This window comes from Bacillus rossius, chromosome 2, assembly GCF_032445375.1.
Source record: "Bacillus rossius redtenbacheri isolate Brsri chromosome 2, Brsri_v3, whole genome shotgun sequence".
NCBI classification, from domain to species: Eukaryota; Metazoa; Arthropoda; class Insecta; order Phasmatodea; family Bacillidae; genus Bacillus; species Bacillus rossius.
Window position 1 is genome coordinate 133,153,093 of NC_086331.1, and position 22,062 is coordinate 133,175,154.

Consider the following 22,062-nt stretch of genomic DNA (forward strand, 5'->3'; position numbering starts at 1 on the left):
CGCCTTCCTGCACAACCATGTGCTCCCTGACAACCATCCTGGAGCACCCTCACAAGGTTGTGTATGTCCGACTCCCGGACTGTACCTCCACGCCTTCCTGCACAACCACACGCTACCTGACAACCATCTTGGCGCCACCCTCACACGGGTGCGTATGTCCGACTCCCGGACTGTACCTCCACGACATTCCTGCACCACCACGCGCTCCCTGACAACAATCTTGGCGCCACCCTCACAGGGGTGCGTATGTCCGGCTCCCGGACTATCCATACACGCCTTCCTGCACAACCACGCGCTCCCTGACAACCATCTTGGCAAGCACCACCACCCTCACACGGGTGCGTATGTCCGACTCACGGACTGACCCTCCACGCCTTCCTGCACAACCACACGCTCCCTGACAACCATCTTGGCAAGCACCGCCACCCTCACACGGGTGCATATGTCCGACTCCTGGACTGATCCTCCACGCCTTCCTGCACAACCACACGCTCCCTGAGAACCATCTTGGCAAGCACCGCCACCCTCACATGGGTGCATATGTCCGACTCCTGGACTGATCCTCCACGCCTTCCTGCACAACCACACGCTCCCTGACAACCATCTTGGCAAGCACCGCCACCCTCACACGGGTGCATATGTCCGACTCCTGGACTGATCCTCCACGCCTTCCTGCACAACCACACGCTCCCTAACAACCATCTTGGCAAGCACCGCCACCCTCACATGGGTGCATATGTCCGACTCCTGGACTGATCCTCCACGCCTTCCTGCACAACCACACGCTCCCTGACAACCATCTTGGCAAGCACCGCCACCCTCACATGGGTGCATATGTCCGACTCCTGGACTGATCCTCCACGCCTTCCTGCACAACCACACGCTCCCTGACAACCATCTTGGCAAGCACCGCCACCCTCACACGGGTGCATATGTCCGACTCCTGGACTGTGCCTCCACGCCTTCCTGCACAACCACACGCTCCCTGACAACCATCTTGGCAAGCACCGCCACCCTCACACGGGTGCATATGTCCTACTCCTGGACTGATCCTCCACGCCTTCCTGCACAACCACATGCTCCCTAACAACCATCTTGGCAAGCACCGCCACCATCACATGGGTGCATATGTCCGACTCCTGGACTGATCCTCCATGCCTTCCTGCACAACCACACGCTCCCTGACAACCATCTTGGCAAGCACCGCCACACTCACACGGGTGCATATGTCCGACTCCTGGACTGATCCTCCACGCCTTCCTGCACAACCACACGCTCCCTAACAACCATCTTGGCAAGCACCGCCACCCTCACATGGGTGCATATGTCCGACTCCTGGACTGATCCTCCACGCCTTCCTGCACAACCACACGCTCCCTGACAACCATTTTGGCAAGCACCGCCACCCTCACACGGGTGCGTATGTCCAACTCCCGGACTGTGCCTCCACGCCTTCCTGCACAACCACACGCTCTCTGACAACCATCTTGGCAAGCACCGCCACCCTCACACGGGTGCGTATGTCCAACTCCCGGACTGCGCCTCCACGCCTTCCTGCACAACCACACGCTCCCTGACAACCATCTTGGCAAGCACCGCCACCCTCACATGGGTGCGTATGTCCAACTCCCGGACTGTACCTCCACGCCTTCCTGCACAACCACGCGCTCCCTGACAACAATCTTTGCGCCACCCACACACGGGTGCGTATGCCCGACTCCCGGACTGATCCTCCACGCCTTCCTGCACAACCACACACTCCCTGACAACCATCTTGGCAAGCACCGCCACCCTCACATGGGTGCGTATGTCCAACTCCCGGACTGTGCCTCCACGCCTTCCTGCACAACCACGCGCTCCCTGACAACAATCTTTGCGCCACCCACACACAGGTGCGTATGCCCGACTCCCGGACTGATCCTCCACGCCTTCCTGCACAACCACACACTCCCTGACAACCATCTTGGCAAGCACCGCCACCCTCACACGGGTGCATATGTCCGACTCCCGGACTGTCCCTCCACGCCTTCCTGCACAACCACACGCTCCCTGACAACCATCTTGGCAAGCACCGCCACCCTCACATGGGTGCGTATGTCCAACTCCCGGACTGTGCCTCCACGCCTTCCTGCACAACCACGCGCTCCCTGACAACAATCTTTGTGCCACCCACACACGGGTGCGTATGCCCGACTCCCGGACTGATCCTCCACGCCTTCCTGCACAACCACACACTCCCTGACAACCATCTTGGCAAGCACCGCCACCCTCACATGGGTGCGTATGTCCAACTCCCGGACTGTGCCTCCATGCCTTCCTGCACAACCACGCGCTCCCTGACAACAATCTTTGCGCCACCCACACACGGGTGCGTATGCCCGACTCCCGGACTGATCCTCCACGCCTTCCTGCACAACCACACACTCCCTGACAACCATCTTGGCAAGCACCGCCTTCCTCACACGGGTGCATATGTCCGACTCCCAAACTGTCCCTCCACGCCTTCCTGCACAACCACAGGCTCCCTGACAACCATCTTGGCAAGCACCGCCACCCTCACATGGGTGCGTATGTCCAACTCCCGGACTGTGCCTCCACGCCTTCCTGCACAACCACGCGCTCCCTGACAACAATCTTTGTGCCACCCACACACCGGTGCGTATGCCCGACTCCCGGACTGATCCTCCACGCCTTCCTGCACAACCACACACTCCCTGACAACCATCTTGCCAAGCACCGCCACCCTCACACGGGTGCATATGTCCGACTCCCGGACTGTGCCTCCACGCCTTCCTGTACAACCATGCGCTCCCTGACAACAATCTTTGCACCACCCTCACAAGGGTGCATATTTCCGACTCCCGGACTGTCCCTCCACGCCTTTCTGCGCAACCACATGCTCCCTGAGAACCATCTTGGCAAGCACCGCGACCCTCACACGGGTGCGTATGTCCGACTCCCGGACTGTCCCTCCATGCCTTCCTGCACAACCACGCGCTCCCTGACAACCATTTTGGCGCCACCCTCACACTGGTGCGTATGTCTGGCTCTAGGACTATCCCTCCACGCCTTCCTGCACAACCACACGCTCCCTGACAACCATCTTGGCTAGCACCGCCACCTTCACACGGGTGCGTATGTCCGACTCCCAGACTGTCCCTCCACGCCTTCCTGCACAACCACGCGCTCCTGACAACGATCTTGGCGCCACCCTCTCACAGGTGCGTATGTCTGGCTCTAGGACTATCCCTCCACGCCTTCCTGCACAACCACACGCTCCCTGACAACCATCTTGGCTAGCACCGCCACCTTCACACGGGTGCGTATGTCCGACTCCCGGACTGTCCCTCCACGCCTTCCTGCGCAACCACATGCTCCCTGAGAACTATCTTGGCAAGCACCGCCACCCTCACACGGGTGCGTATGTCCGACTCCCGGACTGTCCCTCCACGCCTTTCTGCACAACCACGCGCTCCCTGACAACCGTTTTGGCGCCACCCTCACACGGGTGTGTGTGTCCGGCTCCCAGACTGTCCCTCCACGCCTTCCTGCACAACCACACGCTCCCTGAGAACCATCTTGGCAAGCACCGCCACCCTCACACGGGTGCGTATGTCTGACTCCCGGACTGTCCCTCCATGCCTTCCTGCACAACCACACGCTCACTGAGAACCATTTTGGCGCCACCCTCACACGGGTGCGTATGTCCGACTCCCAAACTGTCCCTCCACGCCTTCCTGCGCAACCACATGCTCCCTGAGAACCATCTTGGCAAGCACCGCCACCCTCACACGGGTGCGTATGTCCGACTCCCAAACTGTCCCTTCACGCCTTCCTGCACAACCACCCGCTCCCTGACAACAATCTTTGCGCCACCCTCACACGGGTGCGTATGTCCGACTCCCAAACTGTCCCTCCACGCCTTCCTGCGCAACCACATGCTCCCTGAGAACCATCTTGGCAAGCACCGCCACTCTCACACGGGTGCGTATGTCCGACTCCCGGACTGTCCCTCCACGCCTTCCTGCAATACCACGCGCTCCCTGACAACCATCTTGGCACCACCCTCACACGGGTGCGTATGTCCGACTCCCGGACTGTACCTCCACACCTTATTGCACAACCACGCGCTCCCTTACGACCATCTTGGCGCCACCCTCACACAGGTGCGTATGTCCGACTCCCGGACTGTACCTCCACGCCTTCCTGCACAACCACGCGCTCCCTGACAACCATCCTGGCGCTACCCTCACACGGGTGTGTATGTCCGACTCCCGGGTAGTACCTCCATGCCTTCCTGCACAACCACACGCTCCCTGACAACCATCTTGGCGCCCCATTCACACGGGTGCGTATGTCCGACTCCCGGACTGTACCTCCACACCTTATTGCACAACCACGCGCTCCCTTACGACCATCTTGGCGCCACCCTCACACAGGTGCGTATGTCCGACTCCCGGACTGTACCTCCACGCCTTCCTGCACAACCACGCGCTCCCTTACGACCATCTTGGCGCCACCCTCACACAGGTGCGTATGTCCGACTCCCGGACTGTACCTCCACGCCTTCCTGCACAACCACGCGCTCCCTGACAACCATCTTGGCGCCACCCTCACACGGGTTCGTGTGTCCGACTCCCGGACTGTCCCACCACGCCTTCCTGCACAACCACACGCTCCCTGAGAACCATCTTGGCAATGACCGCCACCCTTACACGGGTGCGTATGTCCGGCTCCCGGACTATCCCTCCAAGCCTTCCTGCATAACCACGCGCTCCCTGACAACCATCTTGGCAAGCACCACCACCCTCACACGGGTGCGTATGTCCGACTCCCGGTCTGATCCTCCATGCCTTCCTGCACAACCACACACTCCCTAACAACCATCTTGGCAAGCACCGCCACCCTCACACGGGTGCGGATGTCCAACTCCCGGACTGTACCTCCACGCCTTCCTGCACAACTACGCGCTCCCTGACAGCCATCTTGGCGCCACCCTCACACGGGTGCGTATGTCCGACTCCCGGACTGAACCTCCACACCTTATTGCAAAACCACGTGCTCCCTGACAACCATCTTGGCACCACCATCACACAGGTGCGTATGTCCGACTCCCGGACTGTACCTTCACGCCTTCCTGCACAACCACGCGCTCCCTGACAACCATCCTGGCGCCACCCTTACACGGGTGTGTATGTCCGACTCCCGGGTTGTACCTCCATGCCTTCCTGCACAACCACACGCTCTCTGACAACCATCTTGGCGCCACCCTCACACGGGTGCGTATGTCCGACTCCCGGACTGTGCTTCCACGCCTTCCTGCACAACCACGCGCTCCCTGACAACCATCTTGGCATCACCCTTACACGGATGCGTGTGTCCGACTCCCGGACTGTCCCACCACGCCTTCCTGCACAACCACACGCTCCCTGAGAACCATCTTGGCAAGCACCGCCACCCTTACATCGGTGCGTATGTCCGGCTCCAGGACTATCCCTCCAAGCCTTCCTGCATAACCACGCGCTCCCTGACAACCATCTTGGCAAGCACCGCCACCCTCACACGGGTGCGTATGTCCGACTCCCGGACTGTCCCTCCATGCCTTCCTGCACAACCACGCGCTCCCTGACAACCATTTTGGCGCCACCCTCACACAGGTGCGTATGTCCGGCTCCCAGACTGTCTCTCCATGCCTTCCTGCACAACCACACGCTCCCTGAGAACCATCTTGGCAAGCATAGCCACCCTCACACGTGTGCGTATGTCCGACTCCCGGACTGTCCCTCCACGCCTTCCCGCACAACCACGCGCTCCCTGACAACAATCTTTGCGCTACCCTCACACGGGTGCGTATGTCCGACTCCCGGACTGTCCCTCCACGCCTTCCTGCGCAACCACATGCTCCCTGAGAACCATCTTGGCAAGCACCGCCACCCTCACACGGCTGCGTATGTCCGACTCACGGACTGTCCCTCCACGCCTTCCTGCACAACCACGCGCTCCCTGACAACCATCTTGGCAAGCACCGCCACCCTCACATGGGTGCTTATGTCCAACTCCCGGACTGTGCCTCCACGCCTTCCTGCACAACCACGCGCTCCCTGACAACAATCTTTGCGCCACCCTCACACGAGTGCGTATGCCCGACTCCCGGACTGTCCCTCCATGCCTTCCTGCACAAACACACGCTCCCTGAGAACCATCTTGGCAAGCACCGCCACCCTCACACGGGTGCGTATGCCCGACTCCCTAACTGTCCCTCCATGCCTTCCTGCACAACCACATGCTCCCTGAGAACCATCTTGGCAAGCACCGCCACCCTCACACGGGTGCGTATGTCCGATACCCGGACTGTCCTTCCATGCCTTCCTGCACAACCACACGCTCCCTGACAACCATCTTGGCAAGCTCCGCCACCCTCACACGGGTGCATATGTCCGACTCCCGGACTGTCCCTCCATGCCTTCCTGCACAACCACATGCTGCCTGAGAACTATCTTGGCAAGCACCGCCACCCTCACACGGGTGCGTATGTCCGACTTCCGGACTGTCCCTCCATGCCTTCCTGCACAACCACGCGAACTACACGCTCCCTGACAACCATCTTGGCAAGCACCGCCACCCTCACACGGGTGCGTATGTCCGACTCCCGGACTGTCCCTCCATGCCTTCCTGCACAACCACACGCTCCCTGACAACCATCTTGGCAAGCACCGCCACCCTCACACGGGTGCGTATGTCCGATACCCGGACTGTCCTTTCATGCCTTCCTGCACAACCACACGCTCCCTGACAACCATCTTGGCAAGCACCGCCACCTTTACACGGGTGCATATGTCCGACTCCTGGACTGATCCTCCACGCCTTCCTGCACAACAACACGCTCCCTGACAACCATCTTGGCAAGCACCGCCACCCTCACACGGGTGCGTATGCCCGACTCCCGGACTGTCCCTCCACGCCTTCCTGCACAACCACACGCTCCCTGAGAACCATCTTGTCAAGCACCGCCACCCTCACACGGGTGCGTATGTCCGACTCCCGGACTGTCCCTCCATGCCTTCCTGCACAACCACATGCTCCCTGAGAACCATCTTGGCAAGCACCGCCACCCTCACACGGGTGCGTATGTCCGACACCCGGACTGTCCTTTCATGCCTTCCTGCACAACCACACACTCCCTGACAACCATCTTGGCAAGCACCGCCACCCTCACACGGGTGCGTATGTCCGACACCCGGACTGTCCTTTCATGCCTTCCTGCACAACCACGCGCTCCCTGACAACCATCTTGGCAAGCACCGCCACCCTCATACGGATGCATATGTCCGACTCCTGGACTGATCCTCCACGCCTTCCTGCACAACCACACGCTCCCTGACAACCATCTTGGCAAGCACTGCCACCCTCACATGGGTGCGTATGTCACACTCCCGGACTGTCCCTCCATGCCTTCCTGCACAACCACGCGCTCCCTGACAACCATCTTGGCAAGCACCGCCACCCTCACACGGGTGCATATGTCCGACTCCTGGACTGATCCTCCACGCCTTCCTGCACAACCACACGCTCACTGACAACCATCTTGGCAAGCACCGCCACCCTCACACGGGTGCGTATGTCCGACAACCGGACTGTCCTTTCATGCCTTCCTGCACAACCACACGCTCCCTGACAACCATCTTGGCAAGCACCGCCACCCTCACACGGGTGCGTATGCCCGACTCCCGGACTGTCCCTCCATGCCTTCCTGCACAACCACATGCTCCCTGAGAACCATCTTGGCAAGCACCGCCACCCTCACACGGGTGCGTATGCCCGACTCCCGGACTGTCCCTCCATGCCTTCCTGCACAACCACATGCTCCCTGAGAACCATCTTGGCAAGCACCGCCACCCTCACACGGGTGCGTATGTCCGACTCCCGGACTGTCCCTCCATGCCTTCCTGCACAACCACATGCTCCCTGAGAACCATCTTGGCAAGCACCGCCACCCTCACACGGGTGCGTATGTCCGACTCCCGGACTGTCCTTTCATGCCTTCCTGCACAACCACACGCTCCCTGACAACCATCTTGGCAAGCACCGCCACCCTCACACGGGTGCGTATGTCCGACTCCCGGACTGTCCCTCCATGCCTTCCTGCACAACCACACGCTCACTGACAACCATCTTGGCAAGCACCGCCACCCTCACACGGGTGCGTATGTCCGACTCCCGGACTGTCCTTTCATGCCTTCCTGCACAACCACACGCTCCCTGACAACCATCTTGGCAAGCACCGCCACCCTCACACGGGTGCGTATGTCCGACTCCCTGACTGTCCTTTCATGCCTTCCTGCACAACCACACGCTCCCTGACAACCATCTTGGCAAGCACCGCCACCCTCACACAGGTGCGTATGTCCGACACCCGGACTGTCCTTTCATGCCTTCCTGCACAACCACACGCTCCCTGACAACCATCTTGGCAAGCACCGCCAACCTCACACGGGTGCGTATGTCCGACACCCGGACTGTCCTTTCATGCCTTCCTGCACAACCACACGCTCCCTGACAACCATCTTGGCAAGCACCGCCACCCTCACACGGGTGCGTATGCCCGACTCCCGGACTGTCCTTTCATGCCTTCCTGCACAACCACACACTCCCTGACAACCATCTTGGCAAGCACCGCCACCCTCACACGGGTGCGTATGTCCGACTCCCGGACTGTCCCTCCATGCCTTCCTGCACAACCACACGCTCCCTGACAACCATCTTGGCAAGCACCGCCACCCTCACACGGGTGCGTATGTCCGACTCCCGGACTGTCCTTTCATGCCTTCCTGCACAACCACACGCTCCCTGACAACCATCTTGGCAAGCACCGCCACCCTCACACGGGTGCGTATGTCCGACACCCGGACTGTCCTTTCATGCCTTCCTGCACAACCACACGCTCCCTGACAACCATCTTGGCAAGCACCGCCACCCTCACACGGGTGCGTATGTCCGATACCCGGACTGTTCTTCCATGCCTTCCTGCACAACCACACGCTCCCTGACAACCATCTTGGCAAGCACCGCCACCCTCACACGGGTGCGTATGCCCGACTCCCGGACTGTCCCTCCATGCCTTCCTGCACAACCACATGCTCCCTGAGAACCATCTTGGCAAGCACCGCCACCCTCACACGGGTGCGTATGTCCGACTCCCGGACTGTCCCTCCATGCCTTCCTGCACAACCACATGCTCCCTGAGAACCATCTTGGCAAGCACCGCCACCCTCACACGGGTGCGTATGTCCGACACCCGGACTGTCCTTTCATGCCTTCCTGCACAACCACACGCTCCCTGACAACCATCTTGGCAAGCACCGCCACCCTCACACGGATGCATATGTCCGACTCCTGGACTGATCCTCCACGCCTTCCTGCACAACCACACGCTCCCTGACAACCATCTTGGCAAGCACCGCCACCCTCACATGGGTGCGTATGTCACACTCCCGGACTGTCCCTCCATGCCTTCCTGCACAACCACGCGCTCCCTGACAACCATCTTGGCAAGCACCGCCACCCTCACACGGGTGCGTATGTCCGACACCCGGACTTTCCTTTCATGCCTTCCTGCACAACCACACGCTCCCTGACAACCATCTTGGCAAGCACCGCCACCCTCACACGGGTGCATATGTCCGACTCCTGGACTGATCCTCCACGCCTTCCTGCACAACCACACGCTCACTGACAACCATCTTGGCAAGCACCGCCACCCTCACACGGGTGCGTATGTCCGACACCCGGACTGTCCTTTCATGCCTTCCTGCACAACCACACGCTCCCTGACAACCATCTTGGCAAGCACCGCCACCCTCACACGGGTGCGTATGTCCGATACCCGGACTGTCCCTCCACGCCTTCCTGCACAACCACACGCTCCCTGACAACCATCTTGGCAAGCACCGCCACCCTCACACGGGTGCGTATGCCCGACTCCCGGACTGTCCCTCCATGCCTTCCTGCACAACCACATGCTCCCTGAGAACCATCTTGGCAAGCACCGCCACCCTCACACGGGTGCGTATGTCCGACTCCCGGACTGTCCCTCCATGCCTTCCTGCACAACCACATGCTCCCTGAGAACCATCTTGGCAAGCACCGCCACCCTCACACGGGTGCGTATGTCCGACACCCGGACTGTCCTTTCATGCCTTCCTGCACAACCACACGCTCCCTGACAACCATCTTGGCAAGCACCGCCACCCTCACACGGGTGCGTATGCCCGACTCCCGGACTGTCCCTCCATGCCTTCCTGCACAACCACATGCTCCCTGAGAACCATCTTGGCAAGCACCGCCACCCTCACACGGGTGCGTATGTCCGACACCCGGACTGTCCCTCCATGCCTTCCTGCACAACCACATGATCCCTGAGAACCATCTTGGCAAGCACCGCCACCCTCACACGGGTGCATATGTCCGACACCCGGACTGTCCTTTCATGCCTTCCTGCACAACCACACGCTCCCTGACAACCATCTTGGCAAGCACCGCCACCCTCACACGGGTGCGTATGCCCGACTCCCGGACTGTCCCTCCATGCCTTCCTGCACAACCACATGCTCCCTGAGAACCATCTTGGCAAGCACCGCCACCCTCACACGGGTGCGTATGTCCGACTCCCGGACTGTCCCTCCATGCCTTCCTGCACAACCACATGCTCCCTGAGAACCATCTTGGCAAGCACCGCCACCCTCACACGGGTGCATATGTCCGACTCCTGGACTGATCCTCCACGCCTTCCTGCACAACCACACGCTCCCTGACAACCATCTTGGCAAGCACCGCCACCCTCACATGGGTGCGTATGTCACACTCCCGGACTGTCCCTCCATGCCTTCCTGCACAACCACGCGCTCCCTGACAACCATCTTGGCGCCACCCTCACACGGGTGCGTATGTCCGACCCCCGGACTGATCCTCCACGCCTTCCTGCACAACAACGCGCTCCCTGAGAACCATCTTGGCGCCACCCTCACACGGGTGCGTATGTCCGACTCCCGGACTGTCCTTCTATGCCTTCCTGCACAACCACACGCTCCCTGACAACCATCTTGGCAAGCACCGCCACCCTCACACGGGTGCATATGCCCGACTCCCGGACTCTCCCTTCATGCCTTCCTGCACAACCACATGCTCCCTGAGAACCATCTTGGCAAGCACCGCCACCCTCACACGGGTGCTTATGTCCGACACCCGGACTGTCCTTTCATGCCTTCCTGCATAACCACACGCTCCCTGACAACCATCTTGGCAAGCACCGCCACCCTCACACGGGTGCGTATGTCCGATACCCGGACTGTCCTTCCATGCCTTCCTGCACAACCACACGCTCCCTGACAACCATCTTGGCAAGCACCGCCACCCTCACACGGGTGCGTATGCCCGACTCCCGGACTGTCCCTCCATGCCTTCCTGCACAACCACATGCTCCCTGAGAACCATCTTGGCAAGCACCGCCACCCTCACACGGGTGCGTATGCCCGACTCCCGGACTGTCCCTCCATGCCTTCCTGCCCAACCACATGCTCCCTGAGAACCATCTTGGCAAGCACCGCCACCCTCACACGGGTGCGTATGTCCGACACCCGGACTGTCCCTCCATGCCTTCCTGCACAACCACATGCTCCCTGAGCACCATCTTGGCAAGCACCGCCACCCTCACACGGGTGCATATGTCCGACACCCGGACTGTCCTTTCATGCCTTCCTGCACAACCACACGCTCCCTGACAACCATCTTGGCAAGCACCGCCACCCTCACACGGGTGCGTATGCCCGACTCCCGGACTGTCCCTCCATGCCTTCCTGCACAACCACATGCTCCCTGAGAACCTTCTTGGCAAGCACCGCCACCCTCACACGGGTGCGTATGTCCGACTCCCGGACTGTCCCTCCATGCCTTCCTGCACAACCACACGCTCCCTGAGAACCATCTTGGCAAGCACCGCCACCCTCACACGGGTGCATATGTCCGACTCCTGGACTGATCCTCCACGCCTTCCTGCACAACCACACGCTCCCTGACAACCATCTTGGCAAGCACCGCCACCCTCACATGGGTGCGTATGTCACACTCCCGGACTGTCCCTCCATGCCTTCCTGCACAACCACGCGCTCCCTGACAACCATCTTGGCGCCACCCTCACACGGGTGCGTATGTCCGACCCCCGGACTGATCCTCCACGCCTTCCTGCACAACAACGCGCTCCCTGAGAACCATCTTGGCGCCACCCTCACACGGGTGCGTATGTCCGACTCCCGGACTGTCCTTCCATGCCTTCCTGCACAACCACACTCTCCTTGACTACCATTTTGGCAAGCGCCACCACCCTCACACGGGTGCGTATGTCCGACTCCCGGACTGATCCTCCACGCCTTCCTGCACAACCACGCGCTTCCTGAGAACCATCTTGGCGCCACCCTGACACGGGTGCGTATGTCCGACTCCCGGACTGTCCCTCCACGCCTTCCTGCACAACCACACGCTCCCTGACAACAATCTTGGCAAGCACCGCCACCCTCACACGGGTGCGTATGTCTGGCTCCCAGACTGTCCCTCCACGCCTTCCTGCACAACCACACGCTCCCTGACAACCATCTTGGCAAGCACTGCCACTGTTACACTCCTCAGTGTCTCCTGATAACTGGGGGTAACTATTGGATCTTTGGTTTCAGAAGGCAACATAATGATTCCGTCTAGACATTAGTACCTCTGTTTTTATTTTACTTCTGTTTATTATCACATTATATTATATAAGTTGATTAACAAAAAACATACATAACCTGGGTTTAAAATCACATTATTATGAGAATGGGCCGGACCTTATTAGACAATTAAATAGATATTTAACATAGTTTAAATAATGTTCGTAACAATAAACATGTTAAGGAGTCGCAGGAAACTTCTGGCTGTCTGATCTGAGCAACGTCTTGGTCGAATGCTAGTCCGAAAAGGTTTATAAACACTGAAGGGCTGGCGGTTTGAAGGTTGCTGGACGAAGTGGAACAGCTGACGGGATGTCAGAGCACCCTAGTCATCCGGCCAGTGGAGACTGATCTGGTCCTTGGAATTTGTCCGGTTCTTGTAAACTGGTCCAGTACTTGTTAACTTGTCCGGTACTTGTACCCTGTCTGTGAACAGAGCCGAAATACATATGTTCACGACTGATTCACAGACATTTGGTGAAATAGGCAGAAAACGCCTTCTAGTCACGATCATGGTCGGGGAGTAAAGGTAGTAAATACTCACCAAACAGGTTGATGTCTTCCAGAATCTACCCAGGTGTTGAGCACACGACCCGTCGTGGACGTTCCATGATTTAAAAAAATTAATTATTTATGATGACTATAACATGACTTCTTCTACGAGCTAAATCTATACGGACTGACTAACGCCTAAACACTACCGTTGTGAGAATCATCCCTTGTCTAGTTGATCACATCTTAAAAGAAAAATGGAGAGGCATCCTGATGATGTAGATGCGAAGTAGTCCGTCCCGAATCGCGACGCGCAGTAAATTTGGGGCGGCAGAGACTCGTAATTAAGAGGCGATGTTAAAGAAAGGGGGGAGTCTTCGGCTTTCGGACTGAAAGGTTCCGAAGGTTACCGAGGGGCTTGTCGAGAAAAGATATCTCGAAGTTGGTGGTACCGGCCGATGTCAGCGCGAACTACGGAGGTGTGGCAGGACCGAGTAGAGGTCGACTCACACGAGGTGACTGCTGGCAGCATGGGGCTTATGGGGTGGACTAGGCCAGCGCTCTGGTGGCCTGGGAAGGAACTACGGGGTACTGGTTACTGCGGGAGACGCCAGAGGGCAGGCGTTTAGCGGGCGTTCAAACACCCAGGGGAAGTGATTCGCAAAACTACCGTCAGGTGGCATAAGCATGTACTTTTGGTTTTAGTGTCGTGGCCTTGGGGACAGGCTGACCCTGGCTGGGGTTAGTGTCCGGTCATTGCTCTCGGTCGGTGTTCCCAGGAAAACTTGGAGAGAGGCTCTACTGAACCCGAGGCGTCACTATACGTTGGTGAAAATAGCTCGTGTCAGGTGAGGTCTTAGAATTAGTCTGCCCTGAGAGCTTGCAGGACATAGCAGTTATCATCACGAATCGGAAGCGGATTACAGGTGACTTTCGTGCGCCAAGGCGGGAATAAACGAATACCTATCTGACTCGCAAAGACTCGGCCAAAATCGGATCTAGGGCTGGGAAAAATTGGGGAGGCAGGCCTGGTAAAGATTAAATGGGAGTGTACAGGAAGAGCAACAAGTTTAAGTTCTTGCAGAAAAAGATTGACTGGAGACATTATTTTTTTTATAATTCAAATTTAAAAATTGTTCCAAAAATACTAGTTGGCGTCACACCACCCTCACACGGGTGCATATGTCCGACTCACAGACTGTTCCTCCACTTCTTCCTGCACAACCACACGCTCCCTGACAACCATCTTGGCAAGCACCGCCACCCTCACACGGGTGCGTATGTCCGTATGCGTATGTCCGTATGTCGGACCACCGACTACAGTCCTCCATGCGTGTACTAAATGTATGAAAGTGTATTATTTTGCATCAAGTTATATTAATTTAAAATATATTAGGTTAATAATTGCGTGTAAATTTAAGAATCTTTTAAAATGGTTAAGTTGCAGCTTACTTTTGATTGTCAAATAATTAATAATAATTTAAGAAAGTCAAGAAACTCTGTGTCTTAAAACCCGCATTTTTTTTTTCTGTTTGTACGTTCAGCACTTGGTAGTATCTGCTATTGAAAGTGATAAAAGAAATAAAACGGGTTGGCTCAAAGAAATTTAAAATATAACATTTTTTACTGCATAGTCGTAAAGCAAGTATAATATATAAGTCACAGAATTTTAAAAGTTATGAAAAAAAAAATATTTTGGATGGATGAAGAGAAAAGCTGTCTGTAGTGCATGCGACGAAGGAACGGTGGCTCGAGCGTGGAGGGCAGGCTCCGAGAGAGCCGCGCCCCGCCTGAAGCAGCCTGGTTCTCTCTGTCCGCAGGCCCCGCGCCGGCGCCGCCCGACCTCCGCCTGCAGCCGCCCGACGACTCGGAGCGCGACGCCAGCGACAGCAGCTGCTCCGAGTCGGCGGCGTCGACGGCGTTCCGGCCGGCCGGCGCCGCCTCGCCGCTGGCCGCGGGCCCCTCGTCGCAGCCGCACCAGGCCGACTACCCCGCACCCAACATCTCCGTCGGCCCGCCCATCCACCCGCCGCCGCACCTGCTGCCCTACCTCTACCCGCACGGCCTCTACCCCGGCCCGCCGCTGTCGCTGCCCGCCATGAGCCCCGGCCTGCTGTTCAACGCGCAGCTGGCCCTGGCGGCGCAGCACCCGGCGCTGTTCGGCCACTACGCCGCCGGCCTGCACCCGCACCACCACTCGCCGCCGCCGCTGCACCACCAGCTGAAGGCGGCCGCCGCCGCTGCGCACCGCTTCGCGCCCTACAGCCTGCCGGCGGCGGCCAACTCGCTGGGCGGCTCGCTGCTCGGCTCCGCCTTCGAGACGGTGACGCCCGGGTCGCTGCTCAACCACCAGCCCCACCAGCCCCACCAGCCCCACCACCACCACCACCACCAGCCCCAGCACCACCGCAGCCTGAGCACCAGCCCCAAGGCGCTGGCCGGCACGCCGCCGCCGCCGCGGCCCCAGTCCTCGTCGCCCGTGGCGCGCGCCGCCACGGCCAGCGCCAGCGAGCTCAAGAGCATCGAGAAGATGGTGAACGGGCTGGACGTGAAGCAGGGGGGCGAGCTGAGTGCCGGGAGTGAAGAGAAGTGAGCGAGGCCGAACAAGAGCATCGAGAAGATTGTGAACGGGCTGGACGTGAAGCAGGGGGCGAGTTGAGTGCCGGGAGTGAAGAGAAGTGAGCGAGGCCGAACAAGAGCATCGAGAAGATGGTGAACGGGCTGGACGTGAAGCAGGGGGGCGAGCTGAGTGCCGGGAGTGAAGAGAAGTGAGCGAGGCCGAACAAGAGCATCGTGAAGATGGTGAACGGGCTGGATGTGAAGCAGGGGGGCGAGCTGAGTGCCGGGAGTGAAGAGAAGTGAGCGAGGCCGAACAAGAGCATCGTGAAGATGGTGAACGGGCTGGATGTGAAGCAGGGGGGCGAGCTGAGTGCCGGGAGTGAAGAGAAGTGAGCGAGGCCGAACAAGAGCATCGAGAAGATTGTGAACGGGCTGGACGTGAAGCAGGGGGCGAGTTGATGCCGGGAGTGAAGAGAAGTAAGCGAGACCGAACAAGAGCATCGAGAAGATTGTGAACGGGCTGGACGTGAAGCAGGGGGCGAGTTGAGTGCCGGGAGTGAAGAGAAGTAAGCGAGGCCGAACAAGAGCATCGAGAAGATTGTGAATGGGCTGGACGTGAAGCAGGGGGCGAGTTGAGTGCCGGGAGTGAAGAGAAGTGAGCGAGGCCGAACAAGAGCATCGAGAAGATGGTGAACGGGCTGGACGTGAAGCAGGGGGGCGAGCTGAGTGCCGGGAGTGAAGAGAAGTGAGCGAGGCCGAACAAGAGCATCGTGAAGATTGTGAACGGGCTGGACGTGAAGCAGGGGGCGAGTTGAGTGCCGGGAGTGAAGAGAAGTAAGCGAGGCCGAACAAGAGCATCGAGAAGATTGTGAACGGGCTGGACGTGAAGCAGGGGGCGAGTTGAGTGCCGGGAGTGAAGAGAAGTGAGCGAGGCCGAACAAGAGCATCGAGAAGATGGTGAACGGGCTGGACGTGAAGCAGGGGGGCGAGCTGAGTGCCGGGAGTGAGGAGAAATGAGCGAGGCCGGACAAGCGCGCCACTGCTTGGGTGTGCGAGCCAAGACTCAAATCACACTTCGATATGGCATTGCTGAAAGTGAACTTATTCGCTTATGTGTGTTCCCAATAAAAATGAAAGAAATGCAATAAAAAATTTAGAAACTGGTTTATAAGTAAACTGTAATAGTGAAGTGGAGAATTACGTTCAGTTGTTAACACGTGTAGTTGATGTAGATTAGGGCTGTGCAATAGCACGGTAATGGTAAAGAGCAGTGTTCATAAGTTTTATTTTTGATGTGTGTGAAATTCCTGTAGCGAAATTAAGAATTATAAAATTTATATGTGCTGTGCATCAACTTTTTAATACTTTGCTATAAATTTCTAGCATCCTAATAATTTATGCTGCACTAGTGAGGATAACATTTCTTGGTAAAATGTTCTCTTCCATCACTATCATAGAGATTTTAAATAATTATGACACGTGTAGAGAAAAAAAGGATTTTTGTTACTCCAACGAATTAATTTACCTTACATTTATTAAATGTCAAGAAAGAAAAACTACATACTTAATTAAACATAGAAATGATGTATATAATTTTTTACCATTTGCAGAAATAATGAAAATTCCAAGAAAGTAATGGCATCATTTAATTTCTTGTGTTTTTTCCATCATTTAATGTTTATTACATTTTGAAAAAATATTGCTTTGAATTGTTCACAAATTATAACTTTAATACATTATATTTTAATAATATATGTAATATTTTCAGGATGCCAATTGAATCTGCGCAATTATGTTTACTAAAAAAATGGCAAATTGCTCAATTAAACAACAGTATTCTCTATTTTGGTTTCAATAATGATTAGAAAAAAATTATAAAAAACGCAAGCTACGGTACACTGTTTTCAATATTATTTTTTAAATGTTGCTTTTATCTTATTATGTTGGAAGATGAGAGAAACGATTGGATGTTCTTAAAAGAAGACAAGCAAAAAATTACAAACTTTAAATTTAAAAATCGTGAAACAATGGTATTGTGAACTGGCATATGTATAAAAAAAATTTTCACGGAAAGTATGCTTTCCAAGTATGTGCCCTAAGAAGGTTGTATAAAAGTAATTTAACTAGTAAGAAAATTATGTTTTGTCTTGTAAACTGTGAAAAAGTTATATTTTAAAAGATAAATTTACTGAAATATACAACAGTGTGATACTGCTTTGTCAAAAATCTGGCTATTATGTTACAAAAAAAATATTGCAGATCGATTTAGTTTTTTTATTTTAAAAGCCTTTTCATTTATTGTGTTTCTTTATTTTAATAAAAACTATTATGAACAAACTTTAAGTAAAACCTGACAAAGAATTCCAAAAGTCTATGTTTACGAATGTAAACGTTTTTGAATGTGGGTGTGATAAACATAACATTTTTATACATTGAACACGCCACAAAGCATGGAGACATTCTCGAGTGTTTTAAGAATACGAATGTTTAGTCACATCGTGTGTCGCAGTCTACTGCTTTAGAAAATGCAGTTAGTCATATTAACCATAGCTTACTTTAATCTTTTGGTTGGTGAATCTGTTAACACTCTTAGTCGTAATATATTTCATACTTTTGTTTTTATTTTCTACGTCCAAATATTCCTTCTGTGAATCTAATAATTGGATGAATTTTAATTACTTAGAAATGCTTAGAGTTATATTATCTATCAATACTTAATTAAAATTTCCAATCATTTGAGTGAAAATAACAGTATTTTTGACGTGACAACGTCTAATAAATCGATGAACGCTGGCTGCACGCATGAAATTGTCCCACTACGGATGTCCCACTACGGATGATTTTTTTCCTAACCTAATTAAAACTAAGTGTATTTTGTTTGGGAGGGTCTGGGTTAGGGAAGACTCTAGGTGCGTCCCAGGCCGAAGCCTTTACGCCTAATCATGCTGGGTTTAAGCCATGCAGACAAGGGAGCATGCATCGTGTGCTTGTTCGGGGATTGGCCAGCCATGGCTGCGATTGGCGCCATGACTAACTCCCCTTCTTAACTCTAGACTATAACTAGATAAGTTGGGCCCAGGTAAAACCTCCATAGACAGAGGGAAAACCCTGGGCACTATCATGCGGGATGCAAAATTTCATGCATTAATTACGAGCAGGTTGGTTACAGGAAACAGAAGGATGGTTCAGGAAGAAGAGTTGGTCAGAGTAGAAAGAGTCTACCATGCGGGGGTTGGGCGCTTGGACTGTTTTTGTTGTGGTTTTGTGGCACTGGTTTTTTTGGGGGGCGACTTAGTCGTTTCCCCCCAGCTGCCAGCCAGCTGACTACGGATGAATTTTTTTTTTATTTTTCTTTTTTCCTAACCTAAGTTAATAACTAAGTGTATTGGGAGGGGTTCGGGTTAGGGAGAGACTCTAAGTGCGTCTCAGGCCGAAGCCTATACGCTCTAATCATGCAGGGGGTACCATGCAGAAGAGGGAACATGCATATGTGCTAAGGAGGGGGATTGGCCAGCCATGGCAGCAATTGGCGCCATGACTAACTCCCCTCACTTGACTATTCTAGACTAACACTAGAGATAAGTTGGGCCCAGGTAAAACCTCCATAGGCAGAGGGAAAACCCTGGGCACTCACATGCGGGATGCAAATGTCATGCATTAATAGCAAGCAGGTTGGCTACGGGAACAGAGGGATGGTTCAGGAAGAAGAGTTGGACAGAGTAGAAAGTCACTACTTGGCAAGTTTGGGAGGGAACTTGGACTTTTTGTCCGCATTAAACTTTATTTGGTTGGGTACTGGTCTTTAGGGGGCGACTTCGTCGTCTCCCACCTGGCTGCCAGCTAGCCTGGTGTTTGAGAAGGGAAAAAAATTGGTGTTATGTATATATATATACATGTTCAGGCATATATACATATATATACACACGCATACATATGGTTGGTATGCATGTTGTGTGTGAGCGATGTCACACTAGTTGCAATGGTAGCTGGTATTCAAAATCTCATGCCATCAGAAACACGACCGTCACTGCAGGTGAGGCCTGCCAGGCGAGCCATGCCCATCAGGCATAAAGAGTCAGCCCTAACAACACAGGCAGTGAACCCTGAGGCAGGTTAGAACATACACCTGCGTGCTTCGGACCATTTTGAATAAGCATCATGTTTGGTTATCACATGTATTACAGCCATCTGTGTGTTTATTTAGGTGTAATTCAAAATCTCATGCCATCAGAAACACGACCGTCACTGCAGGTGAGGCCTGCAGGCGAGCCATGCCCATCAGGCATAAAGAGTCAGCCCTAACAACACAGGCAGTGAACCCTGAAGCAGGTTAGAACATACACCTGCGTGCTTCGGACCATTTTGAATTATTATAATCATGTTTGGTTATTACATAATCACGTAATTATTTGTCATGTATGATATTTTTTTTAGGCGCTTATGTTCTTAATTTACTTAACCTATACTAAGGGGGTGAAACCTTAAATTTATATTAATTTAACATTTACTTATTATTTAAGAGCTGCCAGCACACATGTGTATTGTGCGCGAGCTTTGTTTCATTTGTCATGCACACACTGCCCTTAATTATGCGGAAGCATAGGCAGATTTGTTTTGCCGGCCTGCCACGAGTCCGTGGAAGGCCGGCGCGGGAGGTACTGAGCTGCTCCGAGCGCCGGCAACTGGTTTTGTTTGGAGGGGGTCGTGCGCTGATTGGCTGTCAGGCTCGGCCAATCAGAGGGCGCCTCGCCCGCAGCTACGGCGGGCGGTGCGCCAGGATTGATTTCGGAAGCTTATACTTCTGTGTATCATTTGGATCATAGTTTCCAAGGGAGGAAATATGTGGATTTAAATTATTTACGCATTTATCGTAAAAATTTTGGGTTGTGCGGATATAAAAATCTTGCAAAGTTTCAGTGTTAGTTTCACTGTGCAAGTTCTCTACGGGACAGTATATCGGGGCGTCTGCAGCGATTCGAATGCATCTATTCTGAACTCGCTGCAGTTTTATTAGATGGCAGTATGCTGCAGTAGCCCAGACTGGGGCTGCATACGTGATTATCGGGCGTATGAGAGCTTTGTAGAGCAGTAATCCATTTTTGACTGTGCTGCCACATCGCCTACTCATTACAGGATATAATGCGCGCATTCTAACCTGAGCTTGGGTTTGTTTAATGTCAATGTGCTGTCTCCACAGGAGTTTCCTATCCATGTGGACTCCTAGGTATTTAACTACGTCCTTGTGAGGGATTGGCTCATCAAATAGGCGTAGTTGCGGCCTGTTGTCGGCTGGCGGGAGGTGTTTGCGTGTAAACACAATCGCCTCAGACTTGGTCGTGTTTACTTTTATGCGCCAAGCTGTACACCACTGTTCGATTTCAGTGAGCACAGTCTGGAGCCTGGTAGTGGCTAGCTGTAGGTTATGAGATCTGCTATACAGTACAGTGTCGTCTGCATAGCAGCCTAGCTTGACTAGTCTGTGTGCGGGGCGAGGCATGTCGCGTACATATATATTAAATAGTACAGGGCCTAGGATGCTGCCCTGCGGCACTCCGGCTTTAATTAATTTTAGGTCAGACGTTGCCCCTTCAGATGACACTCTAAAGGTTCTGCCTGCTAGATAGGATGCTATGAGTTTAGTGTAGCAATCCGGGAAGTTTGCTTCATACATTTTATGTATGAGCCCTGCATGAAAAACTCTATCAAAGGCCTTTTCTACATCGAGAAACGTAGCAACTACGTAGTCTTGGACGTTGAATGCGCTGGTTATCTCTTCAGTAAGACGGACCAGTTGGTGGGTAGTCGAATGAGCACTGCGAAAGCCAAATTGCTCATTTGGCAGCAAGTTTTGTTCGTGTATGTGTACTTTGAGTCTGTGTAAAATTATGCGCTCCGCAACTTTAGACACAGTACTTAAGAGGCTTATTGGCCTGTAATTCTGGGGCAGTGTTTTGTCCTTGCCCGGCTTGTGGAAGACTATTACTTTAGCTTCCTTCCACTGGGAGGGAAAAATATTCAGTCTGAGCATTGCATTAATGCATTCAGCCAGATATTCTAAGGCTTCGTCTGGGAGCTGTTTGAGAACAACTGCTTGTATGCCGTCGTTCCCAGGGGCTTTTCGCGGCTTCATATTCTTGATAGCGCGCTTAATTTCTTGGGCCTGGGTGGGGAGAGGCTCAGAGATAGTGGGCTGGTGCAGTTCAGCGCGGAGTTCGCGGTAAATTTGTGCAGTGAATGGCCTGTCACAAGGCTGCAAATT

At 54.5% G+C, this 22,062-nt stretch overlaps 1 protein-coding gene across 1 annotated transcript in view; it reads left to right on the plus strand.

Moving 5' to 3' along the window:
* LOC134529001 (optomotor-blind protein-like) overlaps window positions 1-15,837 on the plus strand; it is a 385,878-nt gene extending 370,041 nt beyond the window's left edge. Inside the window, exon 7 of the mRNA XM_063362669.1 lies at window positions 15,065-15,837. Within this exon, the coding sequence (XP_063218739.1) occupies window positions 15,065-15,837 (773 nt within the window). The remainder of the gene's footprint in view (window positions 1-15,064) is intronic.
* The last annotated feature ends 6,225 nt before the right edge of the window (window positions 15,838-22,062 follow it).